This window comes from Pinus tabuliformis, chromosome J (genome assembly GCF_031772625.1).
Source record: "Pinus tabuliformis cultivar Carrire ecotype Pingquan chromosome J, CPIR1, whole genome shotgun sequence".
Taxonomy (NCBI): domain Eukaryota; kingdom Viridiplantae; phylum Streptophyta; class Pinopsida; order Pinales; family Pinaceae; genus Pinus; species Pinus tabuliformis.
Genome location: NC_142295.1, coordinates 356,256,822 through 356,275,383, shown reverse-complemented (window position 1 = coordinate 356,275,383; position 18,562 = coordinate 356,256,822). Strand labels below are relative to the sequence as shown.

General features: G+C 35.4%; 1 protein-coding gene across 1 annotated transcript; it reads right to left on the bottom strand.

The window, feature by feature from the left end:
• Positions 1–10,554: 10,554 nt before the first annotated feature.
• On the bottom strand, positions 10,555–11,776 carry LOC149227225 (putative calcium-binding protein CML7). The gene is made up of 2 exons (XM_089375462.1): positions 11,760–11,776; positions 10,555–10,963 (listed from the first exon to the last, which is right to left on the bottom strand). The coding sequence occupies exons 1-2, from the start codon at positions 11,774–11,776 to the stop codon at positions 10,555–10,557; spliced, it is 426 nt and encodes a 141-aa protein (XP_089231588.1).
• Between the last annotated feature and the right edge of the window lie 6,786 nt (positions 11,777–18,562).

The window sequence follows — 18,562 nt, the reverse complement described above, 5'->3', positions numbered from 1 at the left end:
ATGTCATCTTGCTGCTCCTAAATGATCTCTTTAAGCTTTGAGCTTTGTGAGCCCAAAACAGTGTCCTCATCCTGAATGAGGATGAAATCTATCTCATGACCTCCTGAAGGTCCCTCATCATGCAAGGGATGCTTACCCTTGTCCTATACCTACTCTGTTGATGGAGGAAACGAGACCCCTTCCACCTCGGGTGGAGATAGTACTTGTTTTGCTGCTGCAAACAACCTTCTAGTGCCCTTTTGATATGTGACAAACATTGGCACACTAGCGGTTCGTGTCTCATGAATCTCTTGCTGATGTGAAGGCCCTTCCACCTCATGAACAACTATTGGGGGTACTTGTGGACCTGTAAAGACCTCATGTGCAATGAAATCCTCCCATGAGATGTTCAATAAACCAAGCTAATGCAAGACCACAATTTTGATTAGTGCAAAATGATATATGTTGTCATACTGCTGCTGAGGAGGCTTCTTTTGCACTAAGGTGGTCATCTTCTCAATGTTCCAGAAAATGAAATAAGAGAGGTTCATCATCCTCACCCTAGTAAAGTGCATCAACAATCTGATATGATAGGCATACAGACGAGAAAATCTGCCCTCATAGCTGAAATATTTAATTATGAGTTTCATCAAGGGAGCATATGTGTCCTGAAGATACTTGAAAGGAAAAACTCTACTGATATGTCTCTGAAAACGAACCTTGATGTAAGGCTCATACTGATCTCTGTCTATTAGCTGCCTCTTATACCATTGCTCACCTACATTTGGAATGTCAGTTGCTTGAGCAATAGTCTCAGGTGTCAAGGTGAATGTCACACCTGCCAAAATGACTTGGCCATTATGAAGATGGAGCACAAACAATCTTGCCAGCTCAAGGTGATACTTGACTCTCTCCACCATCTCACAGAACTAATAACAAGATTGGTGTTGAAAGCATTTGACAGCAAGAGGACATGCCAACAACTCGGAAAGTGAAGTAGGCTCCTCCCGGTTATGTTTTCCACCCTTGTGAGGCCTCCTTGGTACATGCATTTCTCTAGAAGAATCACTGACTATCTCCTCATCTCTGTCATAGGAAGAATTTGACTCCATGTTTTCCAATGTTTGAGTTTTCTTAGATGAGTATGAAGAGATTTTATGGTGTCTTTAGGTTTTTTTTTGCTACCAAGGATATGAATGTATGAGGGAGTGTGTATGAGGGATTTTGGAATGTTGCTAATATGTTTTAGAGGATAGAAGGGTTTAGGGGATGGTTTTTAGAGTTTGGGAATAGCAATTAGGGTTTGGGATAATGGGATTAGGGATTTAGGGTTAGTTATTTAGGGATATGAGAAATATGGAATGGGTAGATGAGAACGTAAAGAGAGGGAGAAAATGAAGTGAAGGAATGAGGGAATGAAGGAGTGAGGGAGTGAGAAATGCTTAGGAGTGGAATTAGCAACAAGAAATACAATTTATAAACCCTATGCACTTGTTTTTTACAAAAAAAATGCATGGAGGTAGGGTTTCAATTTTTCCCATTAAATCACCATAAGCACCAAGATAAACTCATTCATTGGCCATGAAGGAGTGACAACTTACTTGGATAGTGAGGAATTTAGCAAATTTGTGAGTTTGGAAGAGGTTGGGAGTGATTTCGGGCCTTGTAGCCCTGTGCACCACACCACCTCACAGGTGCACCGCGCTCTCTCTATGCGTCACACCCGTTACAAATTTGCACTGCCAACTGTTGCCCAATGCGTTGTGCTAGATGAATGCGTCGCGCCCACGCCCTAGTGCACCGTGCCTGGGTTTTCTCTTGTTTTGGCACAAAACTCACTCTCTTGGCTCTTGGAAGACCAATACACTTGCTCTCTTTCTCTTGAGGACACAAATGAACTTTTTAAACATGAAAAATAGTTTATATACATATAGTTTTGATTTTTCATTTACAAAAACCCACTCTTCTAATGTTTGCTTTTAACTTGCTTTAAAACTCTATTTTTGGGCAGTTTTCTTTATTTTTGCCTTTGATGGACTGAATGCTTTGACTTTTTGTTTTGTTTTGTAGGTGGTGAAGTTGCAGAGGCTTGGAAAGATGACCAGGGCTGCCTCTGAAGTTATTACATATGGAACAAATGAAATTACATCAAATTTGTACATGAAAAATTAATCACTGAGCATGTGATTATGGAAATTACTGTTGCTGGAACTTTATTTAACCTCCTCATACACCTGCTGACTGTTATTGAGTGTTTTGAAGACCTTATTGATGAAACCCTAGACCTAATGAGACCTAAAACCCTAACAACGACTTTTGTAAATTTAAAGACAAAAATTGACTGCAGATGATTTAGATGTATGAAAATGGGCCAGCAGGTAAAGGACATGAGGGAAAATGTATAATATACCGCTACCATGAGATGATCCATGACCCTAATGGAATGTGGTTGATCGAGTGAGACACCTAACATGCAATGCAACAAGAGAATTTGATCACTAATGGAGGGATGAAGATACTGACACTAACATTGGCTCCAATGGGGATGGTAGCTCCTTGGAGGTGCCAAGAACTACAGACCTCTGGAAAGTAGACAGTTCCTTCTTCCATTGGGCTATGGAGTCAATAACTTCAACAAACTAAAACCAATATTTGACTCAATTTCAGGACTGAAATCTGACTCAAAACTGACTCAATTTCAAGACTAAAATCCGACTCAGACTGACTCAAACAATCCAAACCAAAACTGAAATCAAACCTTCAGTTTTATAGCCTTCACTTTGGGCCCCAAACTGAATGAGTGATTACAATACACACTTGCAATGAAGGAAATAAAATGGTATATACAGTGATACATATGACAACAAAAGATATTTCAAAGATGGTACCATTTCAGCAGCCAACCATTGACCGGCCCACTAGGACAATCTTCTCCATCCATTTCTTTCAGCAAGAAAGCATTCTGACCTCGGTATGCAACAATTCTGAAAGGTCCTTTCCACAGATTCTCGAACTTGCCATGTTTCCCTTTGTCTTCGTTTTGGGCATCCCATTTCAGCACTATGTCTTCAATTTGAAACTTTTCCGCCTTTACCTTTCGATCATATATCTTTTTGATTCTCTCTTGCAGCTTGAAGGTATTCTGAAAAACCTCCTCTCTAGTCTGTTGTAAATGGATCATTTGATTGATTCTTCGCTGCAAATGATCTTCCTCACTACCAACTTCCTGCAGAAGTTTAACAACTGGAACTGCGAGAGATGTAAACCGTGTCCGCACCATACACAATCTCGAAAGGGGACATGCCTATTGACTTTTTCTAACTCACTCTATCTGCCCATAGTGCATTGACCAATTTCTTGTGCCAGCTCTTCTTGTTTGTTTCCAACAGCTTTTTGATGATGTTGACTAAAGATTTATTCGAGGATTCCGCCAAACCATTACCTTGTGGATAGTATGCAGTTGAGTGGCCCAAGGTAATTTGATATTTATTACAAAAATCAATCATATTTCTAGATTTAAAAGCTACTGCATTATCTGTAATAAGCTTATTATGACAACCAAAATGTGACAAAATATTGTTCTCAAGAAACTAAATTATTACCGTATCAGTGGCCTGCCGAGTAGGAATCGCCTCTATCCATTTAGTGAAGTAGTATGTCGCTATAAGGATCCATTTATGCTGTGCTGAAGAAGTAGGATGGATCTCACCAATAAAATCTAAACCCCATTGCTGAAAAGGAGTGCTTACTTCAACCGGTTTGAGTGGCAAAGGCTGTAATTTTCTCTTACCTTGAAAAATCTGACATTCGTGGCAGCTTGTAACTGTTTTGTACACATCAGAAAAGAGAGTTGGCCAATAATATCCCACTCTCAAAATTTTATTGGCTGTTGTCTTCCAAAATAGATGACCTCCACAATCTCCTTTGTGAAAATCATCCATGACCTGTTTTGCTTCTTCTTCAACCAAACAATTCAACAAGACACCACCGGGATCTTTCCAATAGAGTGCATTATTCATTATACAAAACTTTGCAACCTTTAATTTCAGGGTCCTACTTTTGTTCTTAGCCAATCTGGGTGGCGGTGAAAGATGTTGGAGCACATAAACAATATCCGAATACCAAGGAGAAAGTAAAAATATTTCAGCTACTTGAACAAGAGAACTTTCTTCATCATCTTCAGACATAGCAGCAATGAGATTTATGTCTAAGGAATGCAAATTAGATTCTGCCATCAGTTTTGCCAGCCCCTATCCTTTGATGAGCTTTGTTGGTTTGATCTCCACATCATATTCTAACAAAGTAGCGATCCATTTGCCTCGTCTCCCTTCTGGATCTGTTTGCACTAAGACATCTTTAACGGTAGCATTAGGAACATAGGAAAGGATATGAGAATGCAGAATATAAACTCAAAAATCTTTCAATGCCTTTACCAAAGCAAGGGCTTTCTTTTCATAATATTATACTTTAAAGTTGCATCTCTTATCGTTCTGCTGAAAAAAGCAATTGGTTTCTCAAGCTGGTCTCTTTTCTGCATTAAGACCGCTGCCATAATATGATCCGAAGCAAATGAAAACAAAATAAAATCTTGGGAATAATCCGGGCTGATCAAAATTGGAGCTGAAGAGAGGGCTAGCTTTACCAAATTGAAAGACTTGATGGCTTCCTCGGTCCACTTCACAACACTATCTTTCTTTAACATGTTTGTGATCTCCCTCAAATGTTCTACAAGATTTGGCACAAAACCACGTAAGAAATTCATCTTACCGTTAAATGACTGGATCTCCTTTTTACTTTGTGGAAAATCAATTTTCTGAATGGCCTCCACTCGATCTGGATCAATGCGGATGCCCTCCTTGGATATGATATGACCGAGAAGCTTGCCTTCATCCATGGCAAACAAGCTTTTCTTTGGATTGAGGGATATGCCATACTTTCTACACCGCTGAAATACAATCTTCAAATGATAAAGGTGCTCTTCATCTGAATTAGAAAAAACTGTCAAATCATCAAGATAAACAACTAAAAATACATCTTTCTCATTTGCAAATGCAATATCCATAGCCCGCTGAAAGGTTGCACCAACATTCTTCAATCTGAAAGGCATCTTGGCGTAATGGAAAGTTCCCCATGGAGTGGTGAATGCTATTTTGTCTCTATCATCCTCATGGACCAGAATTTGGTTATAACCGGAATAACCATCGAGTAGCAACATGCAAGATGCTCCAACTACTCGCTGAAGTATGTGATCCATCTTGGGCAATGGATAGTTATCTTTCAAAAATACTTTATTCAGATTTCTGAAATCACTACATAATCGAATCTCACCTGTTTTCTTGCGCACAGGCACCAAATTAGAAATCCAATCTGAAAATCTTATGGGAATGATTATACCAGCTTTGTATAATCAATTCACTTGCTTCTCTATTGAGGACAGTAGTTTGGATTTATCCTTCTTAGCTTATGTTGAAAAGGCTTTTGATTTGGCTTGATCGGGATGATGTGCTGAATTATACTCTTATCATATGCCTTCAAATTTGAATAGTCCCAAGCAAATATATCAGTAAATGAAGATAATAAACTAATGTATTTTTCCTTTACCTGTGGAGGCAAAGCCTTTGATAACTTGACCATTTTAGGATTTTCTATTGATCCAATGTTTACATCTTCAACTCCTTTCTTGGTGGGTGTCAAGCTCAGTTTTTGGGCTACATCATCTTGATCAAACAACTCCTCTAAAGGTATTAGACCTTTAGGAATGATATTGTCCTTGAGCTGCAAAACTTCCATCTGATTTACTTCCATATCTACTTCACCATCATCATTTTCTCCATCATAGAAGTGTCTTTATATTTGCCTTCATTCTGTAGAAATTCTTCAATCTCTTTATCATCTTGAAACACCTGCCAATATCTTTGGTTATCTGGGACATCAGGGTGATGTTTCACATGAATTTGAAACTTATTGTTTGAATTCATCAGAATCTTCAAATGACTTGCAGTTGTTGCAAGTGAATCTGCAATAACATTCTGAACATGAGGGACACATGTCAAAGTGTAATATGGAAACATTCTCAAAATATCTAACACCACATTCCGATAAGCTCGCATGTGAGGATGCTTAGCTTGGTATTCACCTTTCACTTGCTTGATAACTAACTAGGAGTCACCATATACTGAAATTCTTTTAGCATTTAGCTTCTTAAGGATTTTCAGACCAACAATATATTTAGCCTCATTATTTGAACAATCAAAAGCCAATTTATACGAGCATACCCTTACATTACTTGGCACTTTGTTTGGAAGAAATGCAGGGCTGCGTATCCAAATGCCAATTCCAACACCTTCTCTTCCTACCGCGCCATCAAATTCCATGCTCCACAACCCAACCTCATCTTCCAAATGCTGAAATTCATTTTGCTCTTCTTCTTTTGCTTGTTGTCCATCAACTTTTTGCTACTGTCGGAAGGCTGATTGCTCAGCGGTACTATCAAGATTTCGTCTTTCTTGATCTAGTACAGCTCTGAAATTTTCAGTGATCTCTGGAATATCTTCTACTTCAACTACTTGACTATTTACATAATTAAAACTATCATCTATGTAAACTTTGAAACGGGAACTGATACTGTTACCTGTTTTGTAGAGATAGCAAAAAGTGACCCGATTTTGAAAAGGGGTGATGCAGAACACACATGATTTTTTTAGAGCATAGTTTTTGGCACTTTAATTTTTTTTTTTTTTTTTTTTTTTTTTTTTTTTTTTTTTTATGTACATTACATTTTAGAATGGTAGTGATTTTCATGCTGATTTGAAAAAGTGGGTATTCTGCATCAGACCCTTTTTTTAAAAGACCTGTTTTTTGGCTTTAAATTTTTTAATGTATGAAATGTAAATAATTATTTTGTAAATTTGATAATATTTGAAGTGGTCGTTTTCTTCATATTTTCTTGCTTTTTATTTTAATTTTTTTTTTTTTTTTTTTTTTTTTGTAGTGAGGTTTTTATTGTTTTGCATTTTTAAATTAGAAGGTCGATATTTTGAATTTTCGATATTCTACATATTTATACATACTTAATTAATTTTTCAATCCACATGAAATAATTGTTTCTAAAAAACAATATTTTTTAACAATGGACATAAAAATAACCATTTTTAACATAAATATAACTAAAAAACTACACGTTTTGATAATTTTTTGCTAGAATTGACATGTCAAAATCACAATTTTTATACAAAATTTTTAACTAAAAATGGTTAAATTATAGTTTTTTTTTATGAATTTCATGTCAAAAAAATAATAATAATCACTTTTTTTTCAAAAATAATGATTAACTTAAAAATTAATGCGAAAATCACATCTTAGAAATATTGAATGCATAACAACCTTAATTGAGTGTTTATTCTTCTCATAAAATGTCAAAGTCAAAACATTGCAAAGCTTTATTTCCAAGCATAACTTAAATTTAATCAACAATGTCATGTAATCCAAACTCTTCATCCTCTAGGGTTTCATCATTGTCTTCTTCCACAATATCTTCTGCTTCCTTTTGCTCATTTTCCTCTTCTAATGGATCTTTGATGTCTGTGAATCTCCCAATGTATGTCTTTCCAAACATTCCATGTAATGGTGGTTGGGGTTCCTTTGCCTTTTTTGCCACACGTGATTCACTAAAGTACCCTTTCTTCAACCCAATTTCTTGCATTGCATCTGGAAGAAATTGAAAAGCATTAATTCTTTGCTGAATGAAAGGCTGAAATGTTTAGAAATTTTCTTGAATAACTATTTCAAATACCATTTAAGAAAAGATGGTAATGCAAGCACATAGAACCAATAAATAAGATTTCAAAGATGTAAGAGAATGTTATTGCCTAGTGGAGAAATCTCTAGTCTCTCTACAAACAAGCTACACCAAAACCATAAAAAAAACAAGCAAGTTATTAAACCTTCCTAATTTTAGTTTATTAAGCATAGGTCACTATGTGTTAAATATCATAGTCTAAAAATAAAATAAGTAACTTGCACCTCAAACTTACATTAAAAAGAAACATTAATACAAATGATCCAATTTCAATTGAGAACAATAGTTTATTATGATGAAAACAAAAAGAAAAAACCCTTCTAATTCTAATTGAAACAAAGAGAAAATTTCAATATAAAAAACTCAACACCCATATCTAGATACATTATCACCGCATCTCTTTGACTACAAATCAAGCACTGGAGAAAATTTTTAATATAAAAACCTGAGCATCCATATATAGATACATCAACACCCCATCTTTTTGAGTAAAAATCAAGCACTCCTCTTTGTACATTAAAAAGGAGGGATGAATCAATCTATCTTGGTTTATGAGGAGCAATGAAAGGAAATTTTTTATAATCTTCTAGTTTAGATCAACTAAATAAAAAGGTGTAATAACTAATCATTTAGTTTGAGTTGTTGTTTCTAAAAGGGTATGGCCCAAAGCTTAATTATGTCCAATGTCACTTCATAATCTAATGATATGTAAGAAAGATCTCTTCCACTTAAATTAATAAGACACTAGAAACCTCACATACTCAAACAAACCTATTGAAAACCAATTTGATTCAATAGACCTAATCAAAACAAACATACAAGAGAATGTAAAAATGAGCATTTGAGTATACTCAAATCTTGAAATTTGTGATCCCAATTCATAATTCTTTATTTATTTCTATCTCATCATACGTTAATTATTTTAGCAAAAGAAAATGACACCTACATTTCTATCTTATTCAGAGTTCATTATTTTGGAAAAAAGAAAGAAACCTATGTGTTCATCTAGAACATGGAGAAGAGGTAAACCGTGTTAGATTGTCTCTTTTTCTTTCACAATACACACCAATAACCACTCTTTTTAGCTTGCCAAGATTATTTAGCATCAAAAATATCTGACAATGGAAGATTGGAAAATATTGTGTCATACACAATGATTGGAAAATATTGTGTCATACCCAATGAAAAATAGGATGGGAAGAAAACAAATAGATGTGGCAGATCCATGGGTGAAAAAGAAAAGTCATAAATACTAAACATATTGCAGATTTTTATAACTGCTTGCAAACCTAGCATAGATGCCTAATCTATGCATCATGAATAAGAGATTTGGATAGGTTATAATTTTGAGCTTAATAGAATTGCCAAAACTTGTTACTTTACAAACTCCCTTTTGTTTGGGCACAAGAAGGTCCTATAAAACCACAAGCACTTGTACCTTATTATTCATGATGATGCCAAAATCAATACACATATTATAAACATTTTCTTCCTTATGTCACCTCCTTAACGCCCATGTCACTTTTATAAAATAGAATTTATTTATCATTCTACTCAACATTCATTTTTATCAAAATTCAATATTTTCACAAACATGAAATCACTTTAAAACATTTTCTACCAATTTTAAAAATTAATAAAACAAACTCAACTAATTTAATAATGGTGAATTGTAATATATAAAAATAACTCACTACATATCATCCACTACCAATGTTAATCAAGTGAAGAAAAAAACACTATAATTCATCCAAACACAATTAATTTTATATTTATTAAAAAAAATCAAAATTATATATGTTCAAGTCTACATGTGAAATTCATTTACATGATTAAGACTTGCTTACACACTTGTTTCCCTTGTAATCAATTCATCTCAACAGAATTATTAGCAAAAACAAATCTTATCTATGCAAAGAGATAAAAGATAAGCTTCTTCGAAAAACTTTTTTATTTCCACCAAGTGATTTGTCTATTAATCAATTTGATAATGATGTGTGGAATTAAACCATATCAATTTATTAGAAATTATTGAAATTTTTATTTATTAACACCAATCTAGTCAAAACGATCCCAAATCTCCCAAAAACGACTGTTTTAACCTCATGCATTCAAACAAAATGAGCCTAACAGACCCTAAACAAAATGAATTAAGTGAGTTGTTGACTTAGCCTAACAAACCCTAATTGACATAGCCTGATCACATTCCAACTTCAAGTCATTAACTAAAATAGTCGAAAGACCCTCACCCTATATCTCAAGTCTTGAAGCACTTGGTTGCCTTCATTTACCAAACATTGCTTGCATACGTTTGGACTTGATTTGGTTTATAACAATTTGCTTAGCCAAAGAGAGTAGGGAATCCATTTGTGATTATTTACAGATTTGCAAATGGAAAATGAAAATTATTTTATGCAATCAACGAAGAATTGCAAATTCCAAATTACATATTTGCAAATGAAAAATATAAACTATTTTATCTCATCAGAACAAAATTGCTCAAATTAAAGTCATCTATTATGATCAATTTATCAAAAATTTGTGTCATCCATTATGTTTAATCTATCAAGAAGTTTCAAAATCTTAAACTCAAGTCATGCATCATGTTCAATCTATCAAAAGTTGTTTACTTCAAAATTTATAATTTATGTATCAATTTTCCCTATGTTTATTTTTTATATAACATAACATATAAGAATATTTTACAAAGCTCCCAAAATCGAGGTCTGACTACTTTGATTATTAATCAAATGTAAAACCAAAATATATTGTTTTGTTTAAAACTCAATCTCGTAGCAGATGTTTCTGTCAGAATCGACCTTAATTTCTCGAATACACTCATCGAATTTTGACGGCTCCAGCTTCTCCCCGACACTGGTAAGAATATGACGGAGTTCCCTGGAAGAAATCTTGCCAATGCCCTCTTTATCAAGGGCTTTAAAGGCATCCCTGAGTTGAACATGGAAGCTCCCTCCCTTCAAGTTCCATTTCATCACGTCCATGAAGCGAGGGAAGTCGATGGTGCCGCTGATCTCTTCGCGTTTAATGATCTCTTTAAGCTCCGCCTGAGTGGGATTCTCCCCTAGGGATCGCATTAAGATTCCCAGTTCGGCCACCATAATGTACCCATCATGGTCGGTGTTGAATAGGCTGAACACCTCTCGCATTGGAGCGATCTGCTCTTCACTCCAGATCAAAACTGAAATTTTACTGAAAAACTATTTTGTTTGTTCTTGCCAAAATTAATTAACATCAAAATTCCCTCTGAAATCCGCTTAATATCATATTGGATGCCCAGTAAGCATTGTTTGTGGTGATTCATAGAATATGGGGTGATTCTGAAAATCGTCGGGTGGTGGCGGCGGGGCGGTGGCAAGGCGATTCTCAGAATCGCCCCACCACCTGGCAATTCTCAGAATGACCCCAAAGAATGCTTACTGGGCATCCAATACGATATTAAGCGGAGAAATCCTAGCCCTATGAAAGATCTGTGGTGATGGAACTGTTGGGAATTGAACTGGGGTCACCTTGGGTGTTATTGCAACAGGGGGCGATGTCAGTGCTGGTGTCGGAGAGGCTAAGACCATCAATACCGTGACAAAAATGAATATGACTCTAACCCTAATGACTTCACAACACACCCTATTACCAACTATCTTATATCTGACATTTAGTCATTAATTTGATCTTATATCTATCATTTAGTCATTAATTTGATTATTTTCTTATTATTCAGTTATATAATTATATCATATTATGTTTGATCCTAAATCAAATATTTATCAGAATGAGGAAAATCAGTCAATGAAAGATATATCACTTAGTTTTTTAAATTGACTTCGGCTTAATATTCATTCACAGTTTCCGTAAAGAAAAACTTAGCGGAAGTACCTACAACAAGTGGTGAATTGTGAAAAGAATATGTACAAGATCTGCGGGAGTCTTATCTTGCTGAACGGACACATCGTAAGATGTATCACACCTAATCTCTTTTCTCATTGAACGTCATTGTCAGTATTAATATGAAAACAACATACAAACAATTATATCCACAAACAATCAAATGGTCGGCCACATACTGCCATGTCATTTCCCGAATATTATTACTGTGATACCATTTCTGCCTCAACTTTATGCTTAAAAATTCCATGGAATTTCCCCAATATTATAGATATGATACCATTTCTGCCTCAATTTTAAAGGCACACACTACAAAATATCCACCTCAGTCACCCTTTCCCACAGCAGGCCCATGATTGTTACGTATTAGCTTTGGTCATTCAATTCCATGTCAAACTTGTAAATGGAATTAGGTATTAGGAAATGGATTCTGAACTGCACATTGAATTAATGGATAATCCTGTCGTCAATTTAAAAAACTAAGGTGGTGGGGCCACTGGTGGCGAGGAGGTGGTGGGGCAATTCTCAGAATCGCCCCACCACCACCCCGCCACCACCACCCGGCGATTCTCAGAATCGCCCCAAACAATGCTTACTAGGCATCCAATATGATTTTAAGCAGAGAAATCCTAGCCCTGCGGAAGATCTACGGTGATGGCACTGTTGGGAATTGAATTGGGGTCACCTTGGGTGTTATTGCAACAGGGGGCAATGTCAGTGCTGGTGCCGGAGAGGCTAAGCCCATCAATACCATGACGAAAATGAATATGACTCTAACCTGTGTTGCTACACATTCTAATGTGTAAAGACAATGAACCTGTGTTGCTGCGCATATAATTTCGTACTGACGACAGTGTTGATGGATCTATGGTCCACAACAACATTGGTGGCCTCAAATTATTTAATGCATTGTACCAACCAGAAGTACCCTCGATTGAGCTATGGTGCCGGTGAAAGTTAGAAGTGGTTCTTGAATTAGGGTTCAGATTCTAATTCTATTTTTGAATTCCAAATGAAATGTGATTGAAACTGTAATTCAAAACCAAATACATTATGTGATAGTTTGGTTGAGAGATTGGATATTTTTCACTGTAGAGATGGGTTGAATAAATGGGCAATCAAGATTACTATAGTTGTTTACCAGACCATTGTTCTTATCTTTCTTTCTATTTTCTCTAAATTAATCATTTATCTGACCATTGTACTTTTAATTATTTCTTAGATCGAAGCATACCAAACCATTTCTCATATATGAAATGGGTGTGGACTACACAACACTTCAAAGGGTACTTAAATAGCCTTTTGGCCTATGCCATGTTGCAATTTTCTTTGCAAAAGAAAGCGTCTCACCTGTGTCATTTCTGGCGAACTGTTGTCGACAAGTGAAATCCTCTTAATTGCTGTCAGGATTATAACTCTGGTTTTTGGTTTCTAACTTCAATCTAAAATGAAAATACGAGAACTTACTTTTATGATTCTCTGGCAGATGGAGAGCTTTGAAAGAAGGGAGGGAGAGGAGCTGATCTTTCTACTTGTGTCCCTTGGAATTCTGTACGTGCATACTCACAGGTACCTATTTATATAAAACCATTTTGTGTTTTTTTTTTCCTTGTAATCGCCCCAAGCATGACTAGCCTAATAGATATATATTCTATCTTTACTATTTCTACTTGATTGTCTTTTAATTGCCGCACGACCCACTATCTATAAAAAACGATGAGTGTCCTTAACTATTTTGGTTCCCTCAATACTATTTGCGTTCTAGGTTTAGTCGTTAACGATTTTTGCTGGTTTTTTAACTTGAAAGGCATATATTGCAATTTCTCTGATGGGACCTACAGTTTATTCATGTTAACTTTAAAGTGGGCATTGCTTTTCCGTGATTGTAAAATGAAAAATCCTCTCTATCATTGTTCACTTCAGTTGCACCTTTGTGTGAAGACCTCCCTTCAGAAGTATAACTCAATTGACTTAATTTTCTCTTTAAGAATTCTATTTTCGCTACCACACTAATTTTTAGTTCACCGACCCTCTGGGTCTCTCAGTGGAGCCAGACTTGTTGTTACATCTTCTATGGATGATCCATAGATTTTTCATTAGTTTTCAAAGATTTTCCATAGATGGTCCATAGATGGGTTTTCTCTCTTACTCGATGTTCCCTTATTGTTTTATTTTTACTTGTTTGGGTGTAATTTTTTACTATTCTTTTCCAATGTTATTCTTTTTGGGTCAGTATTAGAGTGTAAGTAATAAACTCGCATGAAAGAGGATAAGTCCTTTTTCTTTTCATTTTTGATCAGTCAATTGTGCATTCAAGTATGTCTGACAACTAGGACCTTCGACAAAGCATTTTAAGTTATTTTTTTAGAGATTTCCAAGGAATTTGTTTAGATTAGGTTTAGGTTATGCTTAGATTATTAAATTATTGCAGTTTCTCCATTCAAAGTTGTAGTTTAATATGCATGTACTTTTAAAATTTCCAATGTCTTTTTATTTTAGTTCCAGCACTAGTATAGGAAGTAAGTGGAGTTTCAATCTAATTGTAAGAGGAAAGTAAGTGTAGTCTCAATCTAATTGCAAGGTAGTTTTGTTTTATTTTGATGAGTTAAATTGCATTGTAGTTTTATTTTATTTTGATCAATTAAATTGCATTGTAGTTTTGTTTTATTCATGTAGGTTTCCCATTTATTTACTGTAGTTTCTAGTGAGTATAGTTTGGAGTATCCTTTCCTCACTCTGATAAATATTTGATTTAGGATCAAACATAATATGATATAATTATATAACTGAATAATAAGAAAATAATCAAATTAATGACTAAATGATAGATATAAGATCAAATTAATGATTAAATGTCAGATATAAGATAGTTGGTAATAGGGTGTGTTGTGAAGTCATTCGGGTTATTATTGACTCCTTAAATATGACTCAAGGATTTCTAAAAGTATTCTTCCAATATTAATGAGTTTCTATGTCTACAATGTAATCACCACAATGAAATAATAAGCATTTACTACCAACTAGATGTTCATAGTCCCATAAAATGTTTTTATATCCCTCGTTACTTCCCCCATTGGGGTGCTTTTCATTTATTTTATTTCTCCCTTTTCTTTTATTTAGATATGAGGATGGGTAACATCTAATTGATAATAGTGGGGGAAGCAACGCACTGAATAACCATATTAATAGGGGTGTCTCCTTATATTGGGTGTAAACTCTTAACCTAATTGACTTTTTAGAATTGTTGCCAAGGGAGATGTTTTTATGTTGTTGTTAAGATATTCGCAGTGAATTTGATAAATTGTAATCCTTTCTCAGTGGCAATTGATGTTAATGGAGGTCCAAACTTAGTTTTCTCATTTTGGTTGTGTTTCCTATTGTGTATTAGCGTCCATGTGCTCCTCATGGTCACCTGCAACAAAATAAGACAAACACAAAATACCATGTAACTATATTTAAAACACCATCAAAGTTATTATTGTGGTTCATAAGATGACAGTGACAGTGACCTTCCTTTAAAGGTTTGGAAAGAAATTAAAATAGATTATTATTATGGCCTTAGACACTCTAATCAAAGTAAATCGAGTGGTCGTAGGTAGCTCATCGTATTCTCCCTACATGTGGGGTATGATTTCACTGATGATGCATTATTAGGATTGTGATTGACACTAGAATTAACTTCTGGGAACTTGCTTGTTTTTTCCAATTATTTCATTCTTGAGAGAAAATCCTCTGGCATCTAGGTTTGGGATTTATTGATAGCAAATGAAGTTATCCTACCTTCATTTCTCGGGAACACATTTATGAGGGAGTAATAAGGTTCTTCAGGTGTAACTGAGTTGCTTTAGAACAAATGAAACTTTCTTCTGGGACTCCTTGTGAAATTTTTGTGAACATATTTTATGGAGAGGTTGATCAGTTTAGCGATGGTCATTAGAGGAGATTCACTGTAATCTGACTCCAGTTCCTCTTTTTAGTGAAATCCTAGCCTCTTATGAATTTGTCATGCTCAAATTAAAATAAGGATAATCAGGAAAATGTGCTTGATGTGATATGGTAAATTTGTCCATCTATGTTTAGGTGTAATAACCATGGCATGTAATGGTTGAAAACATGTTGAATTTATACTTAGGAAAGAAAAATGATATTCTACCAAAAACATTAATGTGTTTTTTTCCTCATAAACAACTTTGTTTGGCACATAAAAATTTGGTTTTACTAGAATTCTTTAAAAAGTTTGAAAATTGACCCTAAAAAAAAATCATCGTTCCAATATCATCACTTTTTCATTTTGAAGCTATATTTTGCACGAAAATTTCATATAACTTTCGTACTCACTGCCATTTTTAAAACATGTTCAAGATTGACCCCTAAAAAATAAAATCATCATTCCAGTATACACACTTTTCATTTTTAGCAGTGTTTTTGATGCTTTTTCGGGATTTTTTTGCCAGAATTCTCGTTTCAAAGTATACATTGTTTATCAGAATATAAAATAAAAGATTCCAAATCAGTATGTACATAGTTGATTGGATGATTTAGAGGTTTCTCCATGGTAGTGATCATGTATTTCATCTTTTTCTCCCGGTATAATTTCCTCAACTGACCGAACACGGGAATAGTAGCATAGGAGAAATCAAGCTGCAATGTCCCTTTGAGTTTTTCTCCCCAAGATCTAGAAAGAAGCATGCCAAATCTAGGAGGAATATCTGACACAACTACATCCATCAAAAAATTCTTCACCGAGATCTGATCTAAAGTGACAAACAAATCTTTAATAAGCCCAATGCATCTGACCCTACCAGAATCAAAGGAATATAGATCATGGTACTTGCGAGTGATATCTAGACCCAATTTTTCCATGGTTGCTTTAGGCATGAGATTATGAGAGGCTCCGAAATCGAACATGGCATTGTGCAATACGAAATCATGCAGTTTAAGGCTGATGTAAAATGGAGCTACATCATTGTCCTCAGACTGACCTTCTAATGCTGGCCCAAAGATAATTTCGGGTTGATCATCCTCCACATTTACCATATCAGATAATGGATCCAAATTCAAAATCTTAGACACCTGACCTTTATAGTTGTTGTTTTTCATTAATTCAGTCAAAGGAATTGACACTTTTAACTTAGAAATTTCATTTTCTAAGCTAAATACTGATGTTTCCTCTACCTCTTTGACTGGAGCATCCTTCTTTTCAGTCTTCTCCTTTGATACAATTCACTGATTTGATCTTTCATTTACTGATTGTGTTTTGCTGGTGTTAGGATCAGCTGTCTCCTTTCCCTTTCTCTGCGCTATGGGAGAATCATTCTTTGGCGGTGACACTTCCTTCCTCTTTTGAATTGGATTGATGGGAACTTCTCTACTCCTGAGTGAATATTGTCACTGCTGGGCTGTCAAAGCATTCATGTATCCCCTCTGATATTCATCAGACTCTTCTTCAAGAACTGTTTCATTTGCCAAGATGAAATTTTCATCTTTTTGTACAGCTGGGCTTTCTGAATACTCTTCATCTTCAGTGATATAAATGGGCAGATCATCAGGTGTAAAGAAATGATTCTCCTCACCAATTATGTTCTCATCATCATCTGATTCCAGACCATGTACAAAATTCTGCTGTAGGGGTGTCTTCACTTGCTGTTGTGCCGCTTGGTCTTGTGCTCTTTGTTCTCGTTGCTTGATTTTGAATTGTGGTTGCTGCTGGCCACGAAAGTTTGGATTTCTGAATTTTGCTTCAAGCTTATCAACAATTGTAAGCCTATCTAACATCTTCTCAATCTTGTGAAGCAAATGATCATAGGAAGAAGCTTCCTCTTTTATGGTCACCTTCTTTTCAGCCTTTGCTCTAGCTCTCTTAGCAAGAAGATTTGCCTCAACGCTGACTGCAATTTTCTGAATGTCCTCCAATGTTACTGGATCTCTCTCCCTCAATTGATACGCCATGTTAGGATCAAAGCCATCATGAAATTTAATCAAAGCCAAGCCCATAGGTGGCTTTATATCAGCAGGAATTGCATTGTAAACAGTATTGAATCTAACACAATAATCTTAGACACTCTCACCAACATTCCTCTTGATGTTCTCATATTCAGAAAGAATTTGAAGAGGGTTTTTCTTTACCTCCCAGCAATACAAGAGTTGTCTCTGAAGATTTGTCAATGTAGTGATACTTGCAGCTGACAAAGCTCTGAACCACTTTCGCACTTCACCTCCAAAAGTTTGCACAAATAATCTCATAGTCACATTTTCGACATCAATCTCATGAAGATCAAAGAAATCTGTCATCCTCTCCACATACTGCTAAGCTGTAATGCTTTGAGGAGTGCCATCAAACAATGGGATATTTCTTTGGTAGTCAGCAGGCATGTCATCCAAATTTTGAGGCAATACAAGGGGTGCATATTGGGAAACCATTGCTCGAGGTGGATTTACAATTGGCCTTGGAGATGTAGGAGGGGTCAGAACAATGATAGCAGCTAATGATGTATTTGGTGTATGAGGTGTCAATGGAGGGGATGAAATACGAGATGTTTGAGGTGTTGATGGGGTTGATGGGGGAGAAGAGATGGGAGGTCTCTAATCCGATTTAGTGGGTTGCACGAGAATGGTGGGAATGAATGGAGTTTCAATAGGAATTCCTGAACTAGATGCAATTGCGGATGAACCAAGAGTTGTTGATGTGGATTCTAAGAACTCAGGAATATTTGAAGCCACAATGGAAGTCTGAAGATTCAAGATGTAACTATCAATTGATCTATTCGCCCTTTCAGTTTCAAGATCTTTAACAAAATCCAGATTTAAAATAGTGTAACCAACAACACTTTCAGATTTAGTCTCAAACAATGACAGATCAAAACGTTCGTCAAATGCAAGATCTTC